This window comes from Leptonotus elevatus, chromosome 3, assembly GCF_054856555.1.
Source record: "Leptonotus elevatus isolate MCC_2025b chromosome 3, RoL_Lele_1.0, whole genome shotgun sequence".
In the NCBI taxonomy this organism is placed as follows: domain Eukaryota; kingdom Metazoa; phylum Chordata; class Actinopteri; order Syngnathiformes; family Syngnathidae; genus Leptonotus; species Leptonotus elevatus.
The window spans coordinates 25870208-25894587 of record NC_141241.1 but is presented as its reverse complement, the minus strand read 5'-3'; the positions used below and the strand labels follow the sequence as shown (position 1 = coordinate 25894587).

Below are 24380 nucleotides of genomic sequence, written 5' to 3'. Positions count from 1 at the left end.
AACTAAATAGCTGGTTTATAAAGTTGTTTCTTTGTTTGAAAAAATTATTTGCTTAAAATAAAAAACTCAAAGTCGCGTGTTTCCGGTAGAGGTCACGTGATTCCGGTGGAGCTCCACTCGCCCAGCGTCTGCAGCTCGACCCTTATGAAACGATCAAATGCTTGATTAGCTCATCTTACAGATCAATGGCACAATCTATTTGCTGTTTACAATATTTGATGCAATTCTATTACTCTAATCACAGCAACAGGGTTCCAAATCCGGACGAATGTTAGCGTTCTCTCAAGAGTGGACGCTAGCTGTTTAGCTAGCTGTTATTGCTGACCAAGAAGACAAACTTACTTACAGTATGTAAATAAGTAAAGAAAAAAAATTGGGGCTGTCAAAATTAAAGCGTTAACTCTGGACTCATGACTTATGAGTTAACTCAATGTGCAACCAAACTTGGAGGAGTCATTAGTTAGGTTTTGTTAGAGTAGACAATATTAAGTATTGTACTCTTTGCGTGTTCAATTAACTGAATGGTGAGATTCTGTTGAAGGAGTTCCTTTGCAAAGGTTTTTAATTACCAGAAGCTTCTGGTCCACATTGACAAATTCATCCAAGCGATGTCTCTGTTCTGATGTGGCTCCCTCTCTCCAGCTCACATCGTTATTTATTCACAAAAAGGGTTCAGAAAAAGGTCAGCCCACAACACACCTGGTTACAAGAAAATCCGTTCCCATGGGTATAAATCAGATTAAAAGAATACAGAAATAATGAGCCTGACTCCCTTGGTGACATAGCCCCGGAAACCTCCCTTTTAGATTACAAAATGAATAGACAGACCCGTTGCTCTTTCTCATGAAAGTAACACAGATAAGAATACAGGTCTATTCATACAGCCATACTGAGTTAACTAAATTATAAACGGCTAAAATATGATTTAAAACTAAAAAACAATGTTAATAACTCATCATTTTCCAGCCAATTGTTTTGCACAAAATGGACATGCGATATGCCCGTTTCCATCTGTTATTCTTTTGCGAATATTGAGAGGGGACTCCGCCGCTGTAGGTGGCAGTATACACCATAGAGATGTGACCCAAAAAAAGAAAAAGAAGACCAGGATATACCGTAATATCCGGTCAAAACGTGCGACGTGTATCTGGTCTTGTCAGCGTTTCCATAGCCAAAATTCTTATTTTCCTTTTTTCGACACGCTTCAACCCCCCCAAGCGTAAAAACATTTTTGCCAATTTTGGGGCCTTTTTCGAATTTCTAGCGTTTCCAATCAGTTTAATTTTCGCATTTCTTGAAAATTCGAATAAAAATGGGTAAATGCACAACTACTGGCGGGAAGATTAATAACATGGACTATGGTTAGTTTTACTTTCTGATTTACTTGCTTGATGTTTGTTGGAGAACTCTAAAGTAATTTGCGCACTTTGTAGATTCAAATTTAAATAGTATCTTACTTGTACGTATAATCTCAGAGCAAAATTCCCTCCTCAAGTTCAAACCACGGAGCCTCGCAAATCAAGCCTTCTGAAATTTTCTGCTTGTGGGCACAACTAAACCTGGAAGCAAGAAGTTCTGAGAATTGTTTCTATGGTAAAAAATATGTTGTTTAACAGCTGTATTTCACAGAAGTTTATTCTATTCAAGGATCAAAGAAAACTATTAAGACAGTCTTTGATTATAAATATACTTTCTATTTGATGATTTAACATTAATTCCAAGATTTGACTCAAGTAAATATCTGTTACAAGCTTTGAATAAAAAGTTAAATGTCATTCATCGCAATTAATTATGGAAGATTGTGCAATTAATTAGTTGAAATTTTATTAATTTGACTAAACTAAAAAAATATATAACAATACCATAATTTCCAGACTATAAGCCGCACTAGGTAAATTTGGTAAATACTCCAGTTTGTTCCATGTATAAGGCGCACCCATTATTGAATTATCAGGATAGAGTTGACTGTTTGGGAACACAAAGTTTCCCATTTATTAACATCTGAACATTATTCGTGAGGTGCACAAATAATACTGTGCACGTCCTGCAGTCACAGTAGTACAGTATAACAACAGAACAAAACTTACAGCGCTTGACCAGGCAATAACGTTAAATGGCTAAAAGAAATCTGTTTTTAAAAGTGCTTGCCTGTAAAATGGCAGTAAAAGTGCACAACAAGACATTACTGCTATAAATGTAACCAGCCTACTATAGCAGTCATTACCGGTAATCCTTGTGACATCGTCCTCTTCCTTAGTGTCGGAAACGAACAGGCCCAAAATGGCCTTGTCCGCCACTATCCCTCCTTTGTTGTCGCTCTCAAAACCCCAAAAAAACCCTCTTCCTCTTCATCAATGTCAGAATCTAACAGGTCGATTGCTCTTCTCAGTTTCTTTTCCCTAAAAACTGTCTTGCTCTCGTCCTGTCTCTCCTATTGTATTTGGGCTCACTTGCTCTGCTTGGCGCTCTTGCGCTTCCTTTATAGTGCGCCCCTTCGTGACCTGGTGGATAAGCCGCACCGTTGTATTAGCCGCAGGGTCGAATGCAAGTCAAAAGTAGCGGCTTGTAGTCCGGAAATTACGGTAGTTTTTTTTTGTTTTGTTTTAGATTTGGTCTCCATCCAGCCATCCATTTACTACTGTTTATCCGGGGTCGGGTCGCGGGGTCAGCAGCTTTAAGAGGGAAGCCCAGACTTCCCTGTCCCCAGCCACTTCAACCAGCTCCTCAAGCGGGATTCCAAGGCGTTCCCAGGCCAGCCGAGAGATATAGTCTCTCCAGCGTGTCCTGGGTCGGCCTCCCGCCGGTGGGCCACGCCCGGAAAAACCTCTCCAGGGAGGCGTCCAGGAGGCATCCGAACCAGATGCCCGAGCCACCTCGACTGGCTCCTTTCCACGCGGAGGAGCAGCGGTTTGACCCTGTGTCCCTCCCGGATGACCGAGCTTCTCACCATGGGGCACCAGGCACTCGCCAAGGAGCCCAACCCTCCGGGCCTGGCTCCAGAAGGGGGCCCCGGTGACCCGCGTCCGGGCAAGGGAAACGTCTGTCCATATATTGTGTTCATCATAAGGGGTCTTTGAGCCGTGCTTTTGTCTGGCCCCTCACCTAGGACCTGTTTGCCATGGGTGACCCTGCCAGGGGCATAAATCCCCAGACAACATAGCTCCTAGGATCATTGGGACACACAAACTCCTCCACCACGGTTTGGTCTTAGGACAACTAAATTTAATCAGAAACTGCATGTGTTAGTATTTTGTATGTGGATTATTTAACATTTGATAGGTGGAACATACAGTGAAATGTCCTCCAATTCTGTAATGACCCTTATGGGCACAACTGTGCAAAAGCTAAAGGTCGCCCATGACCAAATTTCACACACACAATTCTACTCATGTCAACTTCAACCTTTGAAAACATCAAAACAATTGCCTCAGTATTTTGGATTTGATGGGCATTAGGCCTTTTTCTCACCATGGAGTGCGCTCCACAGTTTTCCCATTAAAACAAGTGAGTTATGTGTGTGTGAGGGTCAATTGCCTGGCGGGCAGTTGTGAGTCGCCAACGGTGGGGGTCTTTCTTCTTCTTCATGAGTGTCTATTTCAGTTCTGCTGTGTTGCTCAGTGTTTGGCAGGCCCTAGATCTCAATGAATATCTGGTGCAGAAATTCTCAGTCAAAACAAAGTAGCCTTTAAATATTAGAGACGTGGCGGGACTAATGTCAAGCCGGAGTATTTTACACAGTAATTCTGCTATCTAATGCGTCATCTTTTGCACAGTGGTGGATACCTACCATGAATACATCTACGTGACACATATTATTGACACATTTTCAGCTCACACATCTTTCTGAGTCCAAACAGCGCAGCTGACGCTGATAGACACACAGCTGTTGAGTGTGTGTGCGAAGGAAGAGTTAAGTGGGTGTGAGTGAGCTCCTGAATGAGAAACTGGTGGGAACGGTGCCAGTTTCACTCCTCCTTCAGGGCACAAACTCTGGAATGTGTTTGAGGAGCACCTCTGAGATTTCTTTAATCACTTTTATTGTTCACTTGTGATGGTCCTTATCCAGCAGGCTAACGAGTATGCTTGGCTATACGATACTTTCCGTGACAACTCATAAATAACTCTCCCGTTCACACCTTTTCCCTCTCACAAACTGGGCCTTGTTTTGTTCACACACACACACACACACACCCACGCACGCACACACACACACACACACATTGGTCAAAGGTCCCATGAAAATGCTAAAAAAGCTTATTAAAAACAGATTACAATGTCATGGATGGATATAATTAGTTTCCCCACACTAAATCCCTTTTTAACATTTACTGAATAATTGTTTACATTTATAGAGGTGGATATTAAAGAATAATAATTGTTGTTCCCCCTGTCCTTTTTTTTAAGCCAAACCGTAATCGTCAGTCCGTCATTTTATTTCAACCACGCCTCCATCATCACTCTGTCACCACTATTTTAGGACTGGCAGAGGTGGGCATTCTGTCAGAAGTCCATCACTTGACATTCGTCAGCAAAACGGGCATTCGTCAATGACGAATTGACGGACAATCCGTCAGGAGTGACGGAATGCCCACTTCTGATATCCGGTTGCCACTTATTTCGATTATTCCTGATCTCAAGCTCAACTGGTTGTTACAAATACTGTCCATATTTATAACAATCAAATGCAGGGTCATTTCTGTACATGTAGAAATATGGAAACCGTAACGACAGTATGGCCCGTGACAAAAATGAGTTTTACACTGCTGATCTAGATCAGTGTAACTATAGAAAACATTTTGAATATTGTTTATACAAACCTGGATTGAAAAAGGGGGTTAATTGAGAAAGAATTAGGTCAAATCCAGTAACAGCTGTCAAAATTAATCGACAAGTAATCCATTATCAAAATAATCGAGAACTATTTTAATAATCGAGTAGTTGTTTAGAGCCATTGTTTAAAGTGAAAATGTGCAAATCCTGCAATTTCAGTCTCTCAACAGTAATTATTCTCTGATTTCTGTAGTTCTTCATCAGAGTAGACTTATTTATCTTTTGTGTTTAATCAAAATAAGATGTTTGGAAATATTTACCGGTACTTTCACTTTGGAAAACAACAACCAAGCCAGTGACTGAATTATTTTAAAAGGTTCATGAGTACGCCATCAATTCTTCTCATTGATATTGCTGAATTGTTGTTTTGTTGTTTTTTTATCACTAAAAAATACTAAAGAAACAACAATAATTGGTTAGTCATTGGGAAAAAATTGTATTGTAATGCACTTTAATGCAAGATAAAATTGTATCCCATTATTCGATCAATCGATGGAATAATCAATAGAATAATCGATTCTAAAAAATTATCTATAGTGACAGCCCTAAATCCAGCCAACAACACGTCCTCTGCAGCTACTGTATGTGCATCCATACAGAAGCAGCTGACTTTTTTTTTACCCACATTCTTTGCTACAGCCACCCCACAGTGTATGTTACTTTCCATGTTGGTATTGAAGAGTCCACCTTTATTTTCCATCTCAGGCTTCCTGGGCTTCTGCATGGGATCGTCATAGTGAAGGCTCGTCGGGCCGTCCAGCTCGAACCCGACGCCAGCTGCACTTTAGAAATGAATGGGCAAGCTGGAGCGGCTGGTCCGTGTGCTCACGAAGTTGTGGGGCCGGCGCTGCTGTGCGCACACGAACCTGCATCACCAGGTGGGGAGCATCCTGCATTATGTTGGGCTGAATGCGTACGAGTATTTATTAATTATTTTTTTTTATTAAGTGTGTGTGGGGGGGAGGGGGGGGGACAAGCATTCCAACATGTTATTGTGATTTCTATTCTCCACACTTTTTTGCCGTGTAACAACTCCCACATAATACTTCCGATTACACCGTTCAAATTTCAACTTGCTTCAAACATTCGCGCCTACCGGGGTATATATATCGTCTGATTTCACATTACAGTACTTACAGTATTCGCACAATTTAACGTTAAATATAAACTTTTCCCATTCATTTTCAATGGGACAGACATTGAACTTTTTCTAAGTATCACTTTCCACGCCCACTTCCATGCATACAACTTATCACCATCACCAGATGTCTGATACTGCTCGGTGGCACAGTTGCTAAAGTGCATTGTCCAGTAACCAGGAGGTCATCATTTCATCATTTATCTCTCAATTTACTTCATAAGCGTTCAAACGAAACGAAACGTTTCAACAGTCAACGATTATTTCTGAGTGAACACACAAACTTAAATGTGTCCTGTTTCTGTTTTTGTGTTTGTCAGGAACCCAGTCGGTGGACCATGCGAAGGTGATCCAAGACAATACAAGATCTGCAACACTAAGGTCATTCAGCATAAAATTTTCCACACTGTACATAACTTTCAATGCAAATATCTTTGGACAATGGCTGATGTTTGCTCTTGAAGTCGAGCATGTGGGCGTGTTCGGGGGATAATGTTGCGGCTGCGACCTTTCAGGGTGTGAACTGGAATTTCACGGACATATTAACCTTTGTCTTGGCTCTGAAATTTCACGCTGCTGTCGGGCGTCAGGGCTGCTACCGCCTTACATTTGTGAGGGGTTGTGTGTGGCTGTGTTTGGACAGGCAATCACCACAGCCCGTACGTGCATGTAGACGATCGCACAGATGAGTTGAAGCTTGTTTCAGAATGAACGTGAGTGCATGTTGCACTTTGTCGCTTGTGATTCACTTCAAGCCAAGTTGTACAGTAAATAGCCACACTTCGCTGACGACCCCGGAACACATTATCCGTGCAGCTGCATATTAGATGTCATTTACTTCCCAGAGGCGTCATTTGCAAGTTAGTTTACTTTTAGGATTTGGATTACATTTTGCCTGAGTTGGAAAAAAACATCATATTCAGCAGTATATCCTTAATGGCCTTGAATTTTGTGCAGGAGTGCCTTCCTGGCTCAGCAGATTTCCGAGAGATGCAATGTGCTGCTTTCAATGACAGACAGTTGGTGACAGGAAACTCCTTCAGATGGACGACCTTTCATGGTGGTCAGTAAGAAAACTCACTTCACTTTATATCACTTGTATTTGATGGGAAACAAATACAGCAGACAATCCATTGTTTTGTTATTTTTCCATACTGCCATTAGTTTAGGCTTGTGCATCATCAGATGAGCTGATTGCTGTCATGTAACCTATTTCATCCATCACACTTACATATTGTAGGTTTGTACAGAACCTCTGAAGCAGTCCTTCTCAAATAGGGGGTAGAGCCTGACATTTTTTCGGGAATCCAGCGGGATACTAGAATAAAGTGTAATTGCACATCCACTACAGAAGGTGGCAATGTTAATCTCATTGTCAGAGTGTACAAGGAGTATTAGCTGCGCTGTTATAATTTTATAGACAAATGATACTCTTTATGGAGTTGGGGGAGCCAAAATATGTTTTTCTTTCGGGAGGGGGCGTAACAAAAAAGAATTGAGAGGCAGTCGAAAGGGAAAATAAATAAATAAATAAATGATATATATTTTTCTTGGTTAAAGAATAATTAGGAATACACGAGCAAAAATAACACATTTCACTTATTTAATGACCCATTGGTTTTCATTTTTACATCACACCACACTAACCCACCCACCGCTAAATTTAAAATATGCATAAACTGCGTTTTCTTCTCGAGAAACATTAGTAAGTACGTTTTGGGGCGATGAGACGAAGTGGCATCAGAACTACAGTAGTGATTTTGCTGGCTAAAACAAAAATTTGAGCAATTGTGATTACATGGTTCAGTAGGAACGACATCTGTGTCAGCGTGTCAAAGTCACAGCCTGTGTCCAAATTCACACGACTGGGTCCTCGGAAGGCCGAATTTGTCGGCTGCACGACGTCACTCCCGACGCGACTCGACAGCACGCACGGATTTATATATGAATGGATTGTCAATACTGCTTGTCAGTAGCACGTTGACCGACAATCCATTCATGTGTAAATCAGTCACAAGTCCGTGCGGGCTGTCGAGTCGCGCCGGGAGTGATGTCATGCAGCTGACAAATTTGGCCTTCCGAGGACCCAGCCTTGTGAATTTGGACACAGGCAAAGTGTGAAGAGTCTCTTTACACCTGTTAAACTGCCTTTGAAAAAAAGCCAGATGAATCCTGACAGCCTATTGGGGCCACTACCTTAGCGCCACAGCTAGCTGCTAGCAACTAGCTGTTAACACTTGAAACAGGCACCGCATTCAACAAAGTCAGCATTTTTTAAATTTATTTTTTAACCGTCCTTAATTAGCAGTTGATCATGATTTCAGGATGTTGTTGTGTCTATGTTGATGGCACCACTCCGCCACCTGGAGCCCTCCCCCTGTCCAATTTACAGTCAGGAAGATGAGTTAAGTTAGCCGCCACGTCACTACGCGCTGCCACAAACAACTTGAAAATCAAAGCATTTAAGGCAAAAATAAAAACATACGTAGGCGCTGATGTCCGTGTATTACTCTATTGTATTTACAAATTTTATTTTGAAGTTGGCTTTCTTACCATATTACACCGTTATGTATAGCATTGCTACGGCTAGCTTGACTGTCTTCCTGACCATGCACAGTTGCACACCAAATGAACGGGTACCCGAGTAACAACGAAATCCAAAAGCAACAAGCCGATGACTGAACAACATCTCCCCTACCAGGTTCCAACCCGTGTGAGCTCAGCTGCCTGGCCTTGGGTCATAACTTCTACTACAACTTTGGTCGTGTGCTTGATGGCACAGCCTGTGACAAAGTGCCTGGAGCTGTGTGTGTCAACGGACGCTGTCTGGTGAGAGCAAACCTAAAAGTGTCTCTAACTTGTAATCTGCTTCCAAGGACAACTTATTTAACTTTGTGCTACACTTAGAGCAGAGTATGTAAGTGAACATCAATCAAGAACATAATACCATGAACACCATTTATGAATTCTTTGGAGCATTTGATAAATTCATGACAGTAATTGACAATCAGGTGGAATTAGAACTTGACTTATGGAGGAGCATGTGTGTGTGTTGTGGATGGAAACCTGTGGCCAAACAGACAGCAGCGTATCTATGGCCAGGAGGATGAGGAAGGCAGCCAAGAGAAGAAGGATGACAACAGCGACCAGTCAAAAGCTTACTGTAGTTGTGGAACTTTATTTACAGCAGTAGGCTAGTTTTTTTTCCTTTTGTGTGTGTGTTTATGTTTCATACATGTACAGAATGTTGTACGTATTTTCTTTTAATGTTCTCTACAGCAATGTATGGAAGTTACTTAAGTTTAAGGGTCTTTTTTTCCTGTTCTGTTGTGAGATGGAACACAGCAGACTCCCAGCCAATCAAAGCGGCTCTCCTCAATCTCTGTCAAATTAAGGCGGCTGAGTCGCGTACAGTGCTTGACATTGCGGAAGCAGAAATCCGCGCATGAGATTGTGTTAATGTGTGTTTATGCAATGTGTTTATTCACGGAACCTGCAACATGTCCCCTTGCAAACGATGGCGTTGGATGCACAAGACGTGGGTATTTGGAGACTGTCTTGTACGGAAGAGGATTAGGGCCAGCGATGAGAAAAAAAAGGTTGGCAGGAATCTGACTTTAAAGTTAGAATTCTGACTTTAATCGCAGAATTCTGACTCTAAAGAGAGAATTCTGACTTTAAAGTGAGAATGTTGACTTTAAAGTCCAAATTCTGAGAATAGTCGGACTAGCACTAATAAAGTCAGAAGACTACTATTATTCAGAACTCTGACTTTATTATTCAGAACTCTGACTTTATTAGTGCTACTATTATTCTGACTTTAAAGCCAGAATTCTGAGATTAAAGTCTGAATTTTGTGAATAAAGAGAATCCTGCCAAACTTTTTTTTCTCTCTCTTCACTGGCCCTAAACCTCTTCCGTAGTCTTGCACACCCAGAGCGTTTGATTCATTTCAAAAAATAAAAATATGTTTTTGTTGTATTTTGCTGGGCCATGTTCACTCCTCAGTGTTGCTTTGGTTTGTGTTGTGTGTACTGTGCATCCATACCAGGGATTCATTTCCTGTAATGCACATACATGCTTGGAGTGTTTGTGTGTTCTTCAAGGGCTCTGATTATAAGCCTCCTGGAAGATTGCCTTGCATCACTGGAGATGAAGGCTCAAGTAAAAAACATTCATAGAGACATCTCTTGAGCCACCATTGGGCCCCTTGCTGCCGGTAAATGTTAATGACAAGAAAATGACAGGGAGAAGAAACAGAAGGTGAATGTGTGTGTGTCATCTTAAATAGAAATGTGGTTGTGTATGAGTACACAACGAACAAAAAAGGTTACTTCTTGTCAGATCATGTGCAATCAAAAAAGCACTGAAGACAGACATCCTATCAGTTCATAATGTTTGTCGTGCAGTAAACATTTTAACGTTCTTATGCCTCCTATAGAAACCTGGCTGTGATTCCATCTTGGGTTCAAAGGAGCAAGAGGACGCCTGCATGGTCTGTGGAGGAAAAAACACCAGCTGCCTTCACCACAGGAGTGTTTACCAGAGCAACGGCCTGGAGGCAGGTAGGATACACACACAAACACACACACTTCCAATAATCACCATGAGGAATCACTTTCAGACCTACTTGGATGTCAGGATAATACCTGGCTCTTAGCTTGATTTCTTATCGCTGATGTTTAGTCATGAGGCTTTGTGAAACTTTTATGCCAAACAAACGTTAGCTGCCCTCCAAAGCAAAATTAAACTAATAACCGGTAGTCCAAAATTGCAGTTGTGAAGTTCTCTGAAAGAAGATGCGTTTTCAAGTCAAGACATCCAATACATTTTGAGCTTATTGCCACCAAAACATGCCACTTCATTTGATACTATCGAATAGGGATGTAACAATATCCAAAAATCACGATACGATAATTATCACGATATTGTGGGCAGGTTGGCGATATACAAAAAGGTCACAATATTGTAAAAAAAAAAAATCATACTAAAAAACACAATATTGTGCTTTTGTACATAACAGCAATGCACGTAAACAACATACAATCTCACACATTGAGTTCCTCCACATATTGACTTGCTTCACAAGCATATTACGTTCCCCTTCATTTGACGATTAGCGTGGATTTTAAATATAGAAGGGCCAAAACATGCCTTATGAAAATTTACTGCGCTAAAAAAACGAGCCACCAGATGGTGCTAGAACTGCACAAATGGAAATCAACCTGACTTTTTTAATAAACAGTTTTGATTTTGGAACAGTTTTACTCGTAAGAAACAATGAAAAGATAAAGAAAAAAATACAAGAATAATTGTTCCATTTATTCATTTTTATTGAATGTGCTATTGTTTTCAGTACTGTTGTAACATTGTTGACAGTCACACAACTCTAAAAATAAGTAACTTTGGACAATTTTAAAATATAAAAGCAATTCAAAAATTAATGTCTTAACTTTAATGATGAAGAAAATATGAAATGCTAAAATGATTATAAAAGAAGTTAACCGTGATACAAACACCAAGCAGTATGAGGCGGAAAATCAGTGAAAAAGATTGACAGACAGATTCCGAATAATAAATACAAATAATAATAAAATGCCTGTGATCTCTTTGCTGGGTCCATTTGAATAGGTCAGTAATCCCGTTCAGATATTCGCCCCAAAAAATTGCTCCTTGGTTGGGGTCAATGTGGATATTCTTGTGTCTTAATACATAAAATAAACTGTTAAAAGAATTGACGTTTTATTTTAAAGCTGATTAGTTGCTATTGAACAAACAGAATAAGCCTATGACTGGATATGTTGTTTATGAACATTTTTAAATACAGAATGAGATCATACTAACAGTAGTTTGACATTACAGCTTCTCTTCCCGCATAGACACACTGTAAAAAAAAGAAAATCGTAAAAAAAACGGTAATTTTCCGGCAGCTGGGGCGCCAGAAAATACTGTGAAATAGCAGAAAATTACCTTCTCGTAACCTCATTTTAGATGCCCTGTCAAAATAAATGTTAATACAATGAATGCTACCATGTATAGGACATTACAGAAATTGTAGTTGTCACTGAAAAAAAAAAAGTAAATTCACAAAGAAATTATGGTAAAATAAAAAAAAATACTGTTAATTTCTCAGTAAATATAATTTATTTTCTTTTTTTTTAAAGGGTTTTAAAGTTGAATTTTACACTTTATTTCATTAAATAACAGACAAATATTTGTAAAATTACGATACATTTGTATATATGTATTTCTAATGGAGTTTTTTGGTAAAAGAACAGAAATATTGTGTTTTTTTACGAGGGGTGGGAATCTTTGAATGTCTCATGATTTGATTTGATTCCGATTTTTGGGTGTGCGATTCGATTCAGAATCAATTTTCGATTAAGAATAATTTTTTTCTTCAAAATGATTTGATTGACTGATTTTTGCTTCAATTTATAAATGTTCAAGGAATTGTAATGATCTACTCCAGTCTGACTCGCTAATGCTAATTAGTGCGCTACTCGCGGCACTTTTATCACTCAAAAGAACGGGTCCATGCTGCAAAAAAACAACTTTTATTGGAATAATTTGATCGTGACTTTTTCCTTCTACTCTCTAATGTGGCTACCACTTAACAGTGTATCAGACCGCGTGGAACCACACTGCCCTTAAGTGGCCAAATCGGGTACAACATGAACAGCACTCCCAATAAAGACACACATAAACAAATTGAAGGCAGTATAAAATAATTTAAATAAAATCGATTTTGGGACATTTAAAATCGATTCTGAATCATACTAAATGAGAATCGCGATTCTTATCAGAATCGATTTCTTTTTGCACACCCCTAGTTTTTAGTTAGGGATTTCATGTAATTTTACATTTGAAATGTAAAATCAGAGTTTATTTTTGTAAATTAAATATTTTTAAAATGCAGAAAAAAAAACTTAAAAAAAAAGTAAAATTCTATTATATTAGTTTTATTTTTATTTTTTTACAGTGCAGAGCAAAGTGTTATATTTTCTCTCTGTGGTCTTGTCTCATGTGCATAATACATAAACAACACTTCACGTTCACTTGAAGTGAAAGTCAAAGTTTTAAAACAAAACCTATATCTATATGGATTTGACATCAGAGATCAACCACCTTTGCTCTAAAATTAAGAACACTAATAAAATTCTAGGAGCGTTTCCTTGAAAGAGTGACAAATACTAGATGCAAATTGTCGGTGGTTTGCGCCGTCACCCCACGGTGCCACAACAGCTCTATTGCGTGAAACTGTGGCGTCCACACGGTTGTGCGCGCAAGCAGGCCGAGCCAGGATGCAGGCCATAACGGGACAATGTGAGCAAGCAGAAAACAAGCTGATAAAGTTTCTTTTGTTTGGGTGACTGGGAATCCTGGGAGGTTTTCTCCTCACCCGCAGCTGTGCTTCCAAACGGAGAGAGAATTGACGGAGGGTGGCGACACAAAACGCTCCCGCAAGGTCAGATGCTTTCAAGTTCATCAGGGCCTGCCTGCATGCAAGTCTGACGTTGGAGGCTTACTGAACCTTGTGCATAGTTTCCCTTTGAAACTGGTAAGCGGGAGCAACCAAAGCAAAAGTCTGTTCACAGTGTGTAATGAATAGACCTCATATGGGAACGACTTTTGACTCTGTAACTGCGAGGGAGCCATAGAGAAGTCGCAGCTTTTTTTGTTGCGACTCAGCAGTAAAATATTACCATTGAATGAATGGTTGTGATTTCAGCTCATTCATAAAGTGTGTGTAGAGGGTCTCCTTTAACAGTTACTGAAAATGTGGGTATACATATATATATATATATACATTTTGAATTTATGAATATCCCCCCAAAAATTTTTTTGACACAAGGACCCTTTTGCCAGAGCTTTAAATTTAAACCTTTAAAGGTGACGTCAACCCCCCCCCCTTTTCTTTTGACAATAATATGTCTATGCAGCTGGTTAACTCATTCACTCCCAGCCATTTTCACTGAAGCAACCCCCTTTGCTCCCGGCTGTTTTACTAGAGTTTGACTGATTTTGGAAGGCTCACGGAATATTGTGTTTCTATTGCTATAAAAACATGGAACCTAGCAAAACAAAGATTAGAGCCTCTTCTTCGACATCAGTAAAAAAAAAAAAAAAAAGTATATTTGTATCTGTTTCTCTTATACTCTTTATTTTTCAAAACCGTTTACAGTTTGTGTTTTATGATTGACTGTTAACCAGTCTACAGTGTAGTTAGCCTTTAACCCAAAGCCAGTTGCAATACTGCAGGCCAATAAAAAAAAAAGAACAAGAATTCTCTTTTTAGTTATTTAGAGCACTATGACTGCATGAGTGGATTGAATTTTCCAATGGCGTGTGTTGTTCTGTTGGCTAGGAGGACCTTTTGGATACAACGAAGTAGCCAAGATACCAGCTGGAGCCACTCACATCCGAGTCACGGATAACAGCAGGAATTATCTCGGTAAGATCACGGACACACACAGACACAGGCCACCTGGTCTTGTGTGTGTATCAGTTTCAGGTTACTGCTGTGTCACTGGCTCCATGGCTACACTTGTAAATCCGACATGTCAAATTATTTCCTGGCCTCGTTATTACTTCCTCTCGCCCAGAGACAGTCGGGGCTCAGCAGCCCTGTCTGGTCATTGGATGTGTGGGGCGGCTTTTCCAGGCAACATAACAACGGCGACTTCTATTCTTATCCTGTTTATGAGACCAAAATAAAAGTGGCCTAGTAATGTGGTTTGAGATTGACAAATATGAACACTTTATCGGGCCACCAGGGCAAAGCCGGTGAATGTGCTTGTTTCCATTATATGTCATGGAAAATCCCTTTCAGCACTTGGTCCAGACAGCTGCCTTATATGGTTATTTCTTTCTTGAATGCACTCCTGCATGCACCCACCTCCCTACTTCATTGTCAGCCACTGATACAGAAAGATGACATCATGAACAAGAAAGGTTTGACTCCAAAATTGCCTCTTTTAGCTCTCCAGAATGGTCGCTCCCAGTTTGTCATCAACGGTAACTGGAAGATCAGCGTCCCGGGCGAATACAATATAGCTGGAACCAAACTTCTATACCGGCGGTCAGCTGACACCTGGGAGAGCTTTGAGGTCCCAGGGCCAACCCAGGAAGACTTGCGTCTGATGGTGAGATACCCAAAAGCATTTGGAAACCACATTTGCAACTTATCCTAAAGACTAAAGATGCAAAAACTTGTCAATGGAGTTTTTCGGTTCCTGTGGTGATTGTGTGTGCAGGTTCTTGCCACAGACAGAAACCCAGGCATCGAGTATGAGTACTGGTTACCACCAAATCAGTACGACCTCCACCATGCGAGAAGTCCACTGCGTCAGGCTCACCACAGTGCCAGCTACCTCCCGCGGGCGCAACCCACCATTAAAATCGCAACCACCACTACGCGGCCACCCACAGTGAGCAGCCGGCCTCACTGGTGTAAGTCTCCTTTCTGCACTACTCATCACTAACTATATTCAAATATTTTCATTCAGCAGTTTGCATCCCCTTTTCAAAATTAGTATTTTGTCATCACATTATTCATGTACAGTAACTCAACATTTGTGTATATTCTAGGGGTGGAACGAGTCCCGGAGTAATTCGAGTACCTCTGTTAAAAAACAAAACAAAACAAAAAAATACCAACACCAACCTAGTGAGAAGGCCAACTTCAAAATAAACCTAACCTTCTTGTACAAACTGTTGCCACAAGTGTTAGCAACTCAACACCATCCTGAAATCAAGTTAAGACAAAAACAAACTACTTAATTACACTGGTATTGTATTATAGAGCACCTGTTGCCAGCGTTCAGCAACAGCTCCAGCGTTAGCGGCTAGCGGCATTAGTAGCTAGCACCTAGCCGCTAAGCAAGGGCCCCCATATAGCCTGGCAAGAACCATTGGATTACTTTTAAAGCGATACAAGACTTATAACTTATTTTCCAGTATTGGATTAGGCATTGTGTATAAAGAATGAAAGTGCAAATATCTCTGGCATCTTATTCCCTAAATTTTCTTTCAAACCGATAAAGTATCAAAATAAGAACATACCCTGGTTATGGTCACGTGACCGTGATGATGTATCCCGTGCGCAAACGAAGGCCGCCTTTGTTCATTTCAAAGGGAGTTTGCTGACGTAATGGGCAAGAAAAAGGCCACCTTCAATCCCAATTACTGCGCCAATTCTGATCAGAGTAAAATCCCCAGCACGTCAGGTTTCATGTCATTGCGTGTGGGGGTGGGGCGGTGGGGGGTGGCCTCTCCTAACATGTAGTTCTGCCACTGATGTTTATTGAAGATATTACAGTTTGCTATCTATATTCGAAATGTATTAACGGACTTGTCCCTCTAAATTGTGGGTCAGTCTCTTGGGGTAGAATGTAGGATAATAACACTTAAAAACCTCTGCATCGGCCCCAAAAGGGGCCGGCCCATCGGGCATCTGCCCTCTACGCAAGATGGCCAGTCCAGCCCTGCTTTTAAACAAACCAGGCTTACTCAAAAGTGCTGTTTTAGCCAGAAAAATGACTACTGTGGTTCTGACGTCAGTGACGTCACAAAAACCTATGGGGAGTCATTTGTCTAAAATATCAGTAAGTTTTTCATGTTTCTAGAAATAATAAATAGTTTGTTGCTAAGCACAGGCTAAATTTAGTTTAAAAGAATGTTGATTATCCAAAAATGAAAACCAGTTGGTTGTCCATTATTTAGTGAAAGGATGCTTTGTTCTGTTTTTGGTCTAACTATGGTTGATGTGCCCTTGAGCAAGGGATCTGAACAACCCCAGACTCAACCTCAAGGACAAACATCATCACTCTGACACCTCTCTTTGAATACCAGCAAAATATTATTAATAATAATAATAATAATAATAATAATAATAATGACACTATTTATAACTTGAATCAAGTTCAGTTATAAATTACATTTCATGATATTTTATTCACTGGCATTACAAAAGCTTCTATTCTTTGTTTACAAGCTACTGAACAAACCACTTGTGTTCGAGATGACTGATAAGAGTCCCTACTCTTTAACCTCTTGTAGTCAGAGTCGTTGAGGTCACAGGTCACCGACCTGCCTGGCCATCATATGATTCTTGAGGGTCACATGAGTCAAGAGCCCCTTGTACTACACAGAGAAGCAAATCAGTCATTTTACTGACTTACTGACTTCTCCAAGTGCCTTTTCAATTTAAAATCCCCTCTTACTACCATTACCATTGGCTAGAGACCCTTTTCAATTCATAATTATGTTTCCGATGTAATGAAGCAAAAATCATGTTTATTTGCTCTTGACTGATTTGCTTTGCTTTGCTTCGTCTTGCTTGGACTGCTTTTGCCAGATGGTTCATTTGTAAGAGTAGGGATGGATTTCATGAAGTGAAATTATTATACTTTTACTTAAATCCATGAGCTTCAAATACATAATTAAATAGGAAATGTAAGTGTATTCTTCATTTGCATTCATTTGTCACATTGAATACTACTGGAAAAACTTTAGTGAATATGTATGTAACATTAAACAAATTGACAGGTAAAAAGTAACAGTGTTTAATATTTAGAACATTGATTGAACATAATGTATGCGATACACAGTATGTAAACATGATCAACAGTCTGTGCATGGCCACACATTTGTGACAATGAAAACATGTGGGTGGCTGATGATGAGTGTAAGCGCTGATGGCCAGGAAAAAAATGATTATTAAAATGCACAATCCAAATCTGCAGGCTGTTTGCTACTGCTAAGGAATGCATCTGTTTTCTGTTTCCAGATAAGCCTGTTGTACACGTGTGCAGCGTCCCTTGTTTAATATTAAACTCCACACTCTTTCCAACAATGCAAAAACATGGTGTCTGGAGACGGGCCTTTGAATTATATGACAATGGGATCAATATGGCAAAGAAATAAAATCTTCAAAGACATTTTTTCCTCCTACAAACGTCTAGTGTTCTCTTTTACTCACTCATTATGATCTACATGGATATTAAAGAGGAAGTCAACCCCAAAATTGCCTTCACAATAATATCTTCTATGCAGCCCTACTACTCTAAGCACGGTATTCTGATTAATCCTGCCTTTGTGGATATGAATCTGATATGAATTAAGCAGCAAAATCCACCTGTTTTTATCCATTTCAGGGGATGGCCAATCACAGCTCAATTTGCGAACATCACATGACCAAACTCAGAAACCAGGTGAGCCATGATTGCTCATTACCTGAGCCTTCAGCAACTGTGATGTCATTTTCAGTTCGACAGCAAGTCGCACCCTGAGATGGGAAAAAAACTGACGATTTTTGCTGCTTAATTTATGTTCTATAAATGCAATATTAATGAGAATGTTGTGCACTCTAAAAAGAGAATTGTTGACCAATTTAAGATTACAAATTGAATTTTTACACTGTACACGTGGAAATTAAGCTAACAATTTTCAATTCTTTGCATCACCATTTTTGTAAACACACTCTAAAAAGAGAATTGTTGAACCAATTTAAGATTACGAATTGAATTGAATTGATGACCAATTTAATAAAATTGCTTCAATTGGTAACACACAATTTAAAAATCAATCCAAAGTGAATTTATTATGAGTTCATTAAACTTAATATATTCACTTTTGATTAATTTTGGATTAACTTAATTCAAGTGAATATTACAATAAGTTTAATGAACTCATAATTAATTAAACAATGAATTCCCTTTGGATTAATTTAATTCAATCGTGTATTACCAATTGAAGCAATTTTATTAAATTGGTCATCAGTTCAATTCGTAATCTTAATCTCTTTTTAGAGTGTGTTTACAAAAATGGTGATGCAAAGAACTGTTGTAAAGAAAATTGTTAGCTTGATTTCCACGTGTACAGCGAACAAATGTAAGACTGAGATCATTTATAACTGAATGATCACTTATACTGTGACATTACTAATTACAGTATAAGGTATGTTAGACATTCATTCGACCTCCTCCCAATTTGATCCCGATTTAATAACATTGGTAAATATAATCGTTTTCATGTTCAATCAAGAGTTGACTGAAATTAAAAGAGTCCGCATTAAAGCTCTTCATGATGCTTCTTGTTTCTATCATAGGTGGTCTAATAAATCTTAATTCGAAGTGTAATTGACATTTGTAACAACTGCGTGTCTTTTGTGCCAAGCATTTGCAAGGCCGCTGAAGCCACCTCGGCCCCCTTCCCGCCATCCCATTTCGCCTCGCCTGGAACGAGAGGAGAACCATCGCAACCTGCTCCCTCAACCTTCACCTGGAAGTAAGTTGATCCTGTCAACATCTGAACCCGTTTCACGTCACAACAGACAACATTTGGTTTTGGTGGACGTGAGTGGTTGAGGGATGGTGGACCCAAATGCAGGGAAGTAAGACCGTGAGACAGGAATCAAGTGCAATATGTGGAACTTAGAACAGAAAGTACAGAAAAAAGGGTGAACAGACAACCATGACTTGATGGGCGTGGACAGAACGTAACTGGACTGGACTTTGCGACTGGACAGGACGTTGTGAGAGGACGAGATGATGTGACTGGACAGGATGTGACTAGACTGGTCATAGCAACTGGACAGGACGTGTCTAGACTGGTCGTTGCGACTGGACAGGACATGACTGGACTGGTCGTTGCGACTGGACAGGATATCGTGACTGGACAGGACAGGACATGACTAGACTGGTCATTGCAACTGGACAGCACGTGACTAGACTGGTCGTTGCGACTGGACAGGACGTGACTAGACTGGTCGTTGCGACTGAACAGGACGTGACTGGACTGGTCGTTGCGACTGGACAGGATGTCGTGACTGGACGTTGCGAATGGACAGGACGTCGTGAGTGGACGAGACGATCTGACAGGACAGGACATGACTAGGCTGGTCGCTGTTATTGGACAGGACTTGACTAGACTGGAATCAGCGTGATGTGACAGGACTTGACTTGCCAAGCTGTGGTGTGGCTATGACATGGCTGCGGCTGTGGCTGTGACGAAGACGAGACACATAAACTTCCACACATAACATCGACAATGCACCCACACCAATTGGACAAACACAACAGACAACACTAATGAGACACACTTGGGGAAGGGAAGACACCCACAGGTAGACGTGGTGAGACATAACGAGACAAGGGACGAAACCAGAAACACGTGACAAAAACACCAACCATAGACAAAAACAACAAGAACACCCATAACAAACAAAAACCCAAACCCCACAGAATCGAAACATGACAAATGCCAAGTGCGACAACCTTTCTTACACTAAAGTATTTGGACACCTGACCGTCACACTTCCAAGAAACTGTGGAGTGTGTCTATGAGAATGTGGAGATCAGTGATGTTGGATGACTTCTGTTCATTTTGTCCTGCAGGGCATTGTGGGAAATGCCGCAGAGTTAAGGGTCGAAGAGAGCGCCAGAGGCAGTATTGCCAGAAAGATTTTGGTAAGTCATTGCATTTGATTGATTGATTTGATGTCAATTTTAATATTCAAATTCTCCTCCAACCAATCAGTTTTTCGGGCCAGAGTCCTGGGAAAGCTGTACAGAGGAGAGGAGACGCGTTACGACGTCCAGATCCTCCATACGTACCGCAACAGCTTCCGCCTGGAGCACCGTGAGTTCCTTTGGGTCCCGAATGTGTGCGACTGCCCCAACCTGGAGCAGGGCAAGCAGTATATACTGATGGTGCGCCGGCACATCAACTACGAGCGCACACTAAACCGCATCCTGCTGGAAGAGGACAGTTACGCGGTGCCGTACAGACCCAGAGAGGACGAGCTGGTGCGGCAACTGGAGAGCTTGTGCAACAACAGAGGACAGAAATATCCTGCGGCGTGAACACTCCAGAGGTGGCTGAATGTTTGCTTTTGTGGATGTTCAAAACATTCATCAATCCGAAGCCTGATGAATACGAGAGCGTTGTCACGGGAGAGGAATGGCAGCCGGATGAAACGATCCATAATGACAAACCAAAGAGACTCCAAGTTTATTTAAAAGCCTGCATGGTTCACTATGATACAGAGCACTTTAGGTGGACACCTGCAGCCACCTGTTAACGAATACGTACCAAAGAGCATTGACTGAAATAGGCCCATGTCATTGCTGATGTTCTTTATACACAATATTATTTTTGGACAATTTTAAGGAAAAATCCACCTCTCATAAACATGGCTCAAGGATCTATGACAAGCTAACATCAACAACTGCATTAGTCAACCTCAAGCTACAACTCCACTTTATCATTCTATATTTTATGTGTCTTTGATGTGGACAAGTTTGTTGAATTTTTGAAAGTATGAAGAACAATTTATTCACAGTGACAAATCCTTTATATGGAGTCACTAAGTCTCAAGTGCAGTGCAGCTAATATCCATCCAGTAAAACAGCCTGAATTCCTCGCATGTGGCGTCTTTGTATGACTTTACAGAAAATGTTTTTTCCCATAATTCATGGGCAGATCTTTTTCTAGTAGTCTGCTGACCACCCTACAATTCGCTTATCACCTTTAAAGAGGAAGCCAACCCTCCAAAAACTTCTTGACAATGAGATGTTCTACGCGGCCCCACGAGCCTCGATACGTATTTTGGTTAATATCGCGTTAGTGGAATATGAGTTAAGCAGCATAATCCAGCAGTTTTTGTCGATATCAGAAAGCGGCCATTTTACCACTAGCTGTCGAGTGAAAATGACATCACAGTTGCTCAAGGGCTCAGGTAACGACCCATCACAGCTCAGCTTCAGGAAACAGGTGAGCTGTGATTGGTTGTTGCCTGAGCCCTGTGTAGCTGTGATGTCATCTTCAGTCAACAGCAGGTGGCAAAATGGCCGCTCCCTGAGATGGATAAAAATGGCTGGATTTTGCTGCATAACTCATATTCTACAAATGTAATAGTAATCAGAATGTCATGTTTACACTAGTTAGGTCACATTAACATATTATTGTCAAGAAATATTTCAGGTTGATTTATCGATTAACAAAAAACTGTTTTTGTGTGTGTGTGTGTGTGTGTGTTTTTTTTTAAATACAATTATACAATTTATAAGCAATATGAAATTGCAGGAGTGTTTTCCCCATATTATATCAATTAAATGTTAGGAATTCCAAAGGAGGCCTTACATCCTTCTATTTTTCTGTATGCGACCCTCGGGACATCCCTGAATTAGATGGAAACTTGTGTTGCAACATGGAACGTCATCAATACGATGAATGGATGTTTGTGAGGTGGATTTTTTTTTTTAAGCATTGCTCAATATTTTGTAACATGGCTATAATACTTACATTTATGTATGTTTATAAGCGCCAACCGAAACATGGCTTTGTGGATCATATTGTGTGACATTTTGTCATCGGTGTCACGACCTGTTGTGTTGTGTGGCAAAAGAAATTTGCGGTATTTTATTGAATGTCACTGATTCACTTCAGAAATCTAATATACAGTATGTATCACTATTTGTGAAAGTTATTGTGTGCCTCATGTGTTCCAAATTGCATATTACTTCATAAACCTTATCTCTGTGTGCCAAATTAATACATGCAGTATTTGCAATTAAAGCTTATTTCAAATAACTTACGAGTTCCACACAATCATTTTCGTCTTTCCTAAACTCATTACGTCGTCTGTAGAATGACTTTTTGGGTGATTGCAGCCTTTTGCTGTTTATTCCTCATCAAAAACTCTCAAGTCTAATGCAGTTATTTCCAGAACTCCTCTGTGCTACATGATTGCACATATTGATCTTCTCCAGAAAGCAGAGAGGTGAGTTGCCAGGCACATGGTGGGAATTTAAGAGAATGATGCAAAATTCTGAACATTTAAGTGTTTCACTTATAGGAACAGATTTTATGCATTCAAATTTTGCTTGCACTTTTAACACTGCAAGGTCTCCCCTAAATAACCATGAAATAAGTTTTAACTGTTGACTATAAAAATGTGAATTTACACTATGTGGTTGAATTGATTCCAAATTTTGGCTGCAAAGTCGCAATTACCCAATTGGCCAATGGCTTTAGATGCCTATTAAAGGTATTAGGGAGGATTTTACTACAAATTAAGTTGTCTGATTCCCTTGCTTTATCAACCTGTAACAGACTTGTACTTATGGTTAACAAAAAAATATATATTATTCATAAACTGTGGACGTGGCGGGGAATGTTAGATTCTTGCCAATCAATAACGAAGCACCTTCGTTATTGATTGGTTCCCGGCTTGTCAATCACACTTCTTGTGTATGTGCCCCGACGTAGAGTTGCCACGCGTCCCGTTTTTCACAGAATTGTTCTCTTTTTTTGCCAGCTGTCCTGGGAAAATAAAAATCTTTCCCTGGACACAATTTGTCCCGTTTTTTAGAAAGAATGTCAAAAGCTAATTCGGCTGATATTTTTCCCCATTCATCTTTAGCGATGAGCTCTTCTTCACCCTGATCTTTAGTTCCCTCCACAGATTTTCAACTGAAATCAAGTCTGGACTGTCTGGGCCACTGCAAAACATTAGTATTTTTGTCCGCGAAAGATTTCTTAACCACTTTTGATGTGTGTTTTGGGATTTTGTCATGCTAAAATGTCCACATCTTCAAAATTTGCAGAGAGTATGAATAATTTCGGGCTTGACTGTTAAGTGCCCAAGCTTTGTCAGGTGTCCCTTTTTTTCACAAATCCAAGGTGGCAAACCTAGCTCCGAGTACGTAGCTTGCGTAGGCCTCTAACGTAACAGTGTTTACCAGCGCAGCAGCGGCGTAGCTTCTTTCTACTGTAGCTAGCTCCTCGCATATGGTCAAAGTTAAGCAACAATGGCAGAGAAGGATACAAGACCACCGAGCTGTAAAAGAATGACTGTTTTTAAGGTTGCTGACTGGAAGAGACAAGGGCTGAAAGAGCCAAGTCAAACAAAAGTCATTTTGGGGCGTTGGCGTGCGCTAAAGCAGCAGAGAGGTCTGAAAACAGATGCTTTGGTTGCTAAGTTTCTGCTGGACAAGTAACTTCAGTTTACTTTTTAAACAAGAACTACACTTTATAAAGCTTGTTTAACATGTAAAGTTGTATGATGTCACCAGCGTCAATGCAGGCTTTTCATGCGTAAAAAGCAAGGTGTTTGGGGGTTACACATGCGCACTATTGAGAAAACCACAAACAGCCGTTGGGCTATTCGTTTGCCGCAGAATCCTCTTTTATACCTTTAACAGTGGTTTACTAACACTTCCTGAATTGAGGTTTGAAACAAAGCAAATGTAGCTTATCATTTAGAAAGAATCAATGTAGCAAAGTCTTAGTGCTATGTACTAATTATAACCAACTAGCGTTGTAAAATTATTTGTTTCAAAACATTTTGCGCTTATCTTTTTGTTACATACCATACAAATTACTTGGGAAAACAATAGTTTTCTTC

At 40.2% G+C, this 24380-nt stretch overlaps 1 protein-coding gene across 2 annotated transcripts in view; it reads left to right on the top strand.

Moving 5' to 3' along the window:
• The window catches only part of adamtsl5 (ADAMTS like 5), a 40437-nt gene extending 18787 nt beyond the window's left edge, over positions 1 to 21650 (top strand). Inside the window, exons 3-14 of one of the 2 annotated variants that reach the window (XM_086072364.1) lie at positions 5536 to 5708; positions 6289 to 6349; positions 6926 to 7031; positions 8670 to 8797; positions 10410 to 10533; positions 14337 to 14423; positions 14951 to 15114; positions 15226 to 15421; positions 18127 to 18183; positions 19148 to 19258; positions 20368 to 20439; positions 20510 to 21650. In XM_086072364.1, coding sequence (XP_085928490.1) covers positions 5536 to 5708; positions 6289 to 6349; positions 6926 to 7031; positions 8670 to 8797; positions 10410 to 10533; positions 14337 to 14423; positions 14951 to 15114; positions 15226 to 15421; positions 18127 to 18183; positions 19148 to 19258; positions 20368 to 20439; positions 20510 to 20835 — 1605 coding nt within the window. In that variant the 3' untranslated portion in view covers positions 20836 to 21650. The remainder of the gene's footprint in view (positions 1 to 5535; positions 5709 to 6288; positions 6350 to 6925; positions 7032 to 8669; positions 8798 to 10409; positions 10534 to 14336; positions 14424 to 14950; positions 15115 to 15225; positions 15422 to 18126; positions 18184 to 19147; positions 19259 to 20367; positions 20440 to 20509) is intronic. The other variant, XM_086072365.1, reaches the window with a different exon arrangement.
• The last annotated feature ends 2730 nt before the right edge of the window (positions 21651 to 24380 follow it).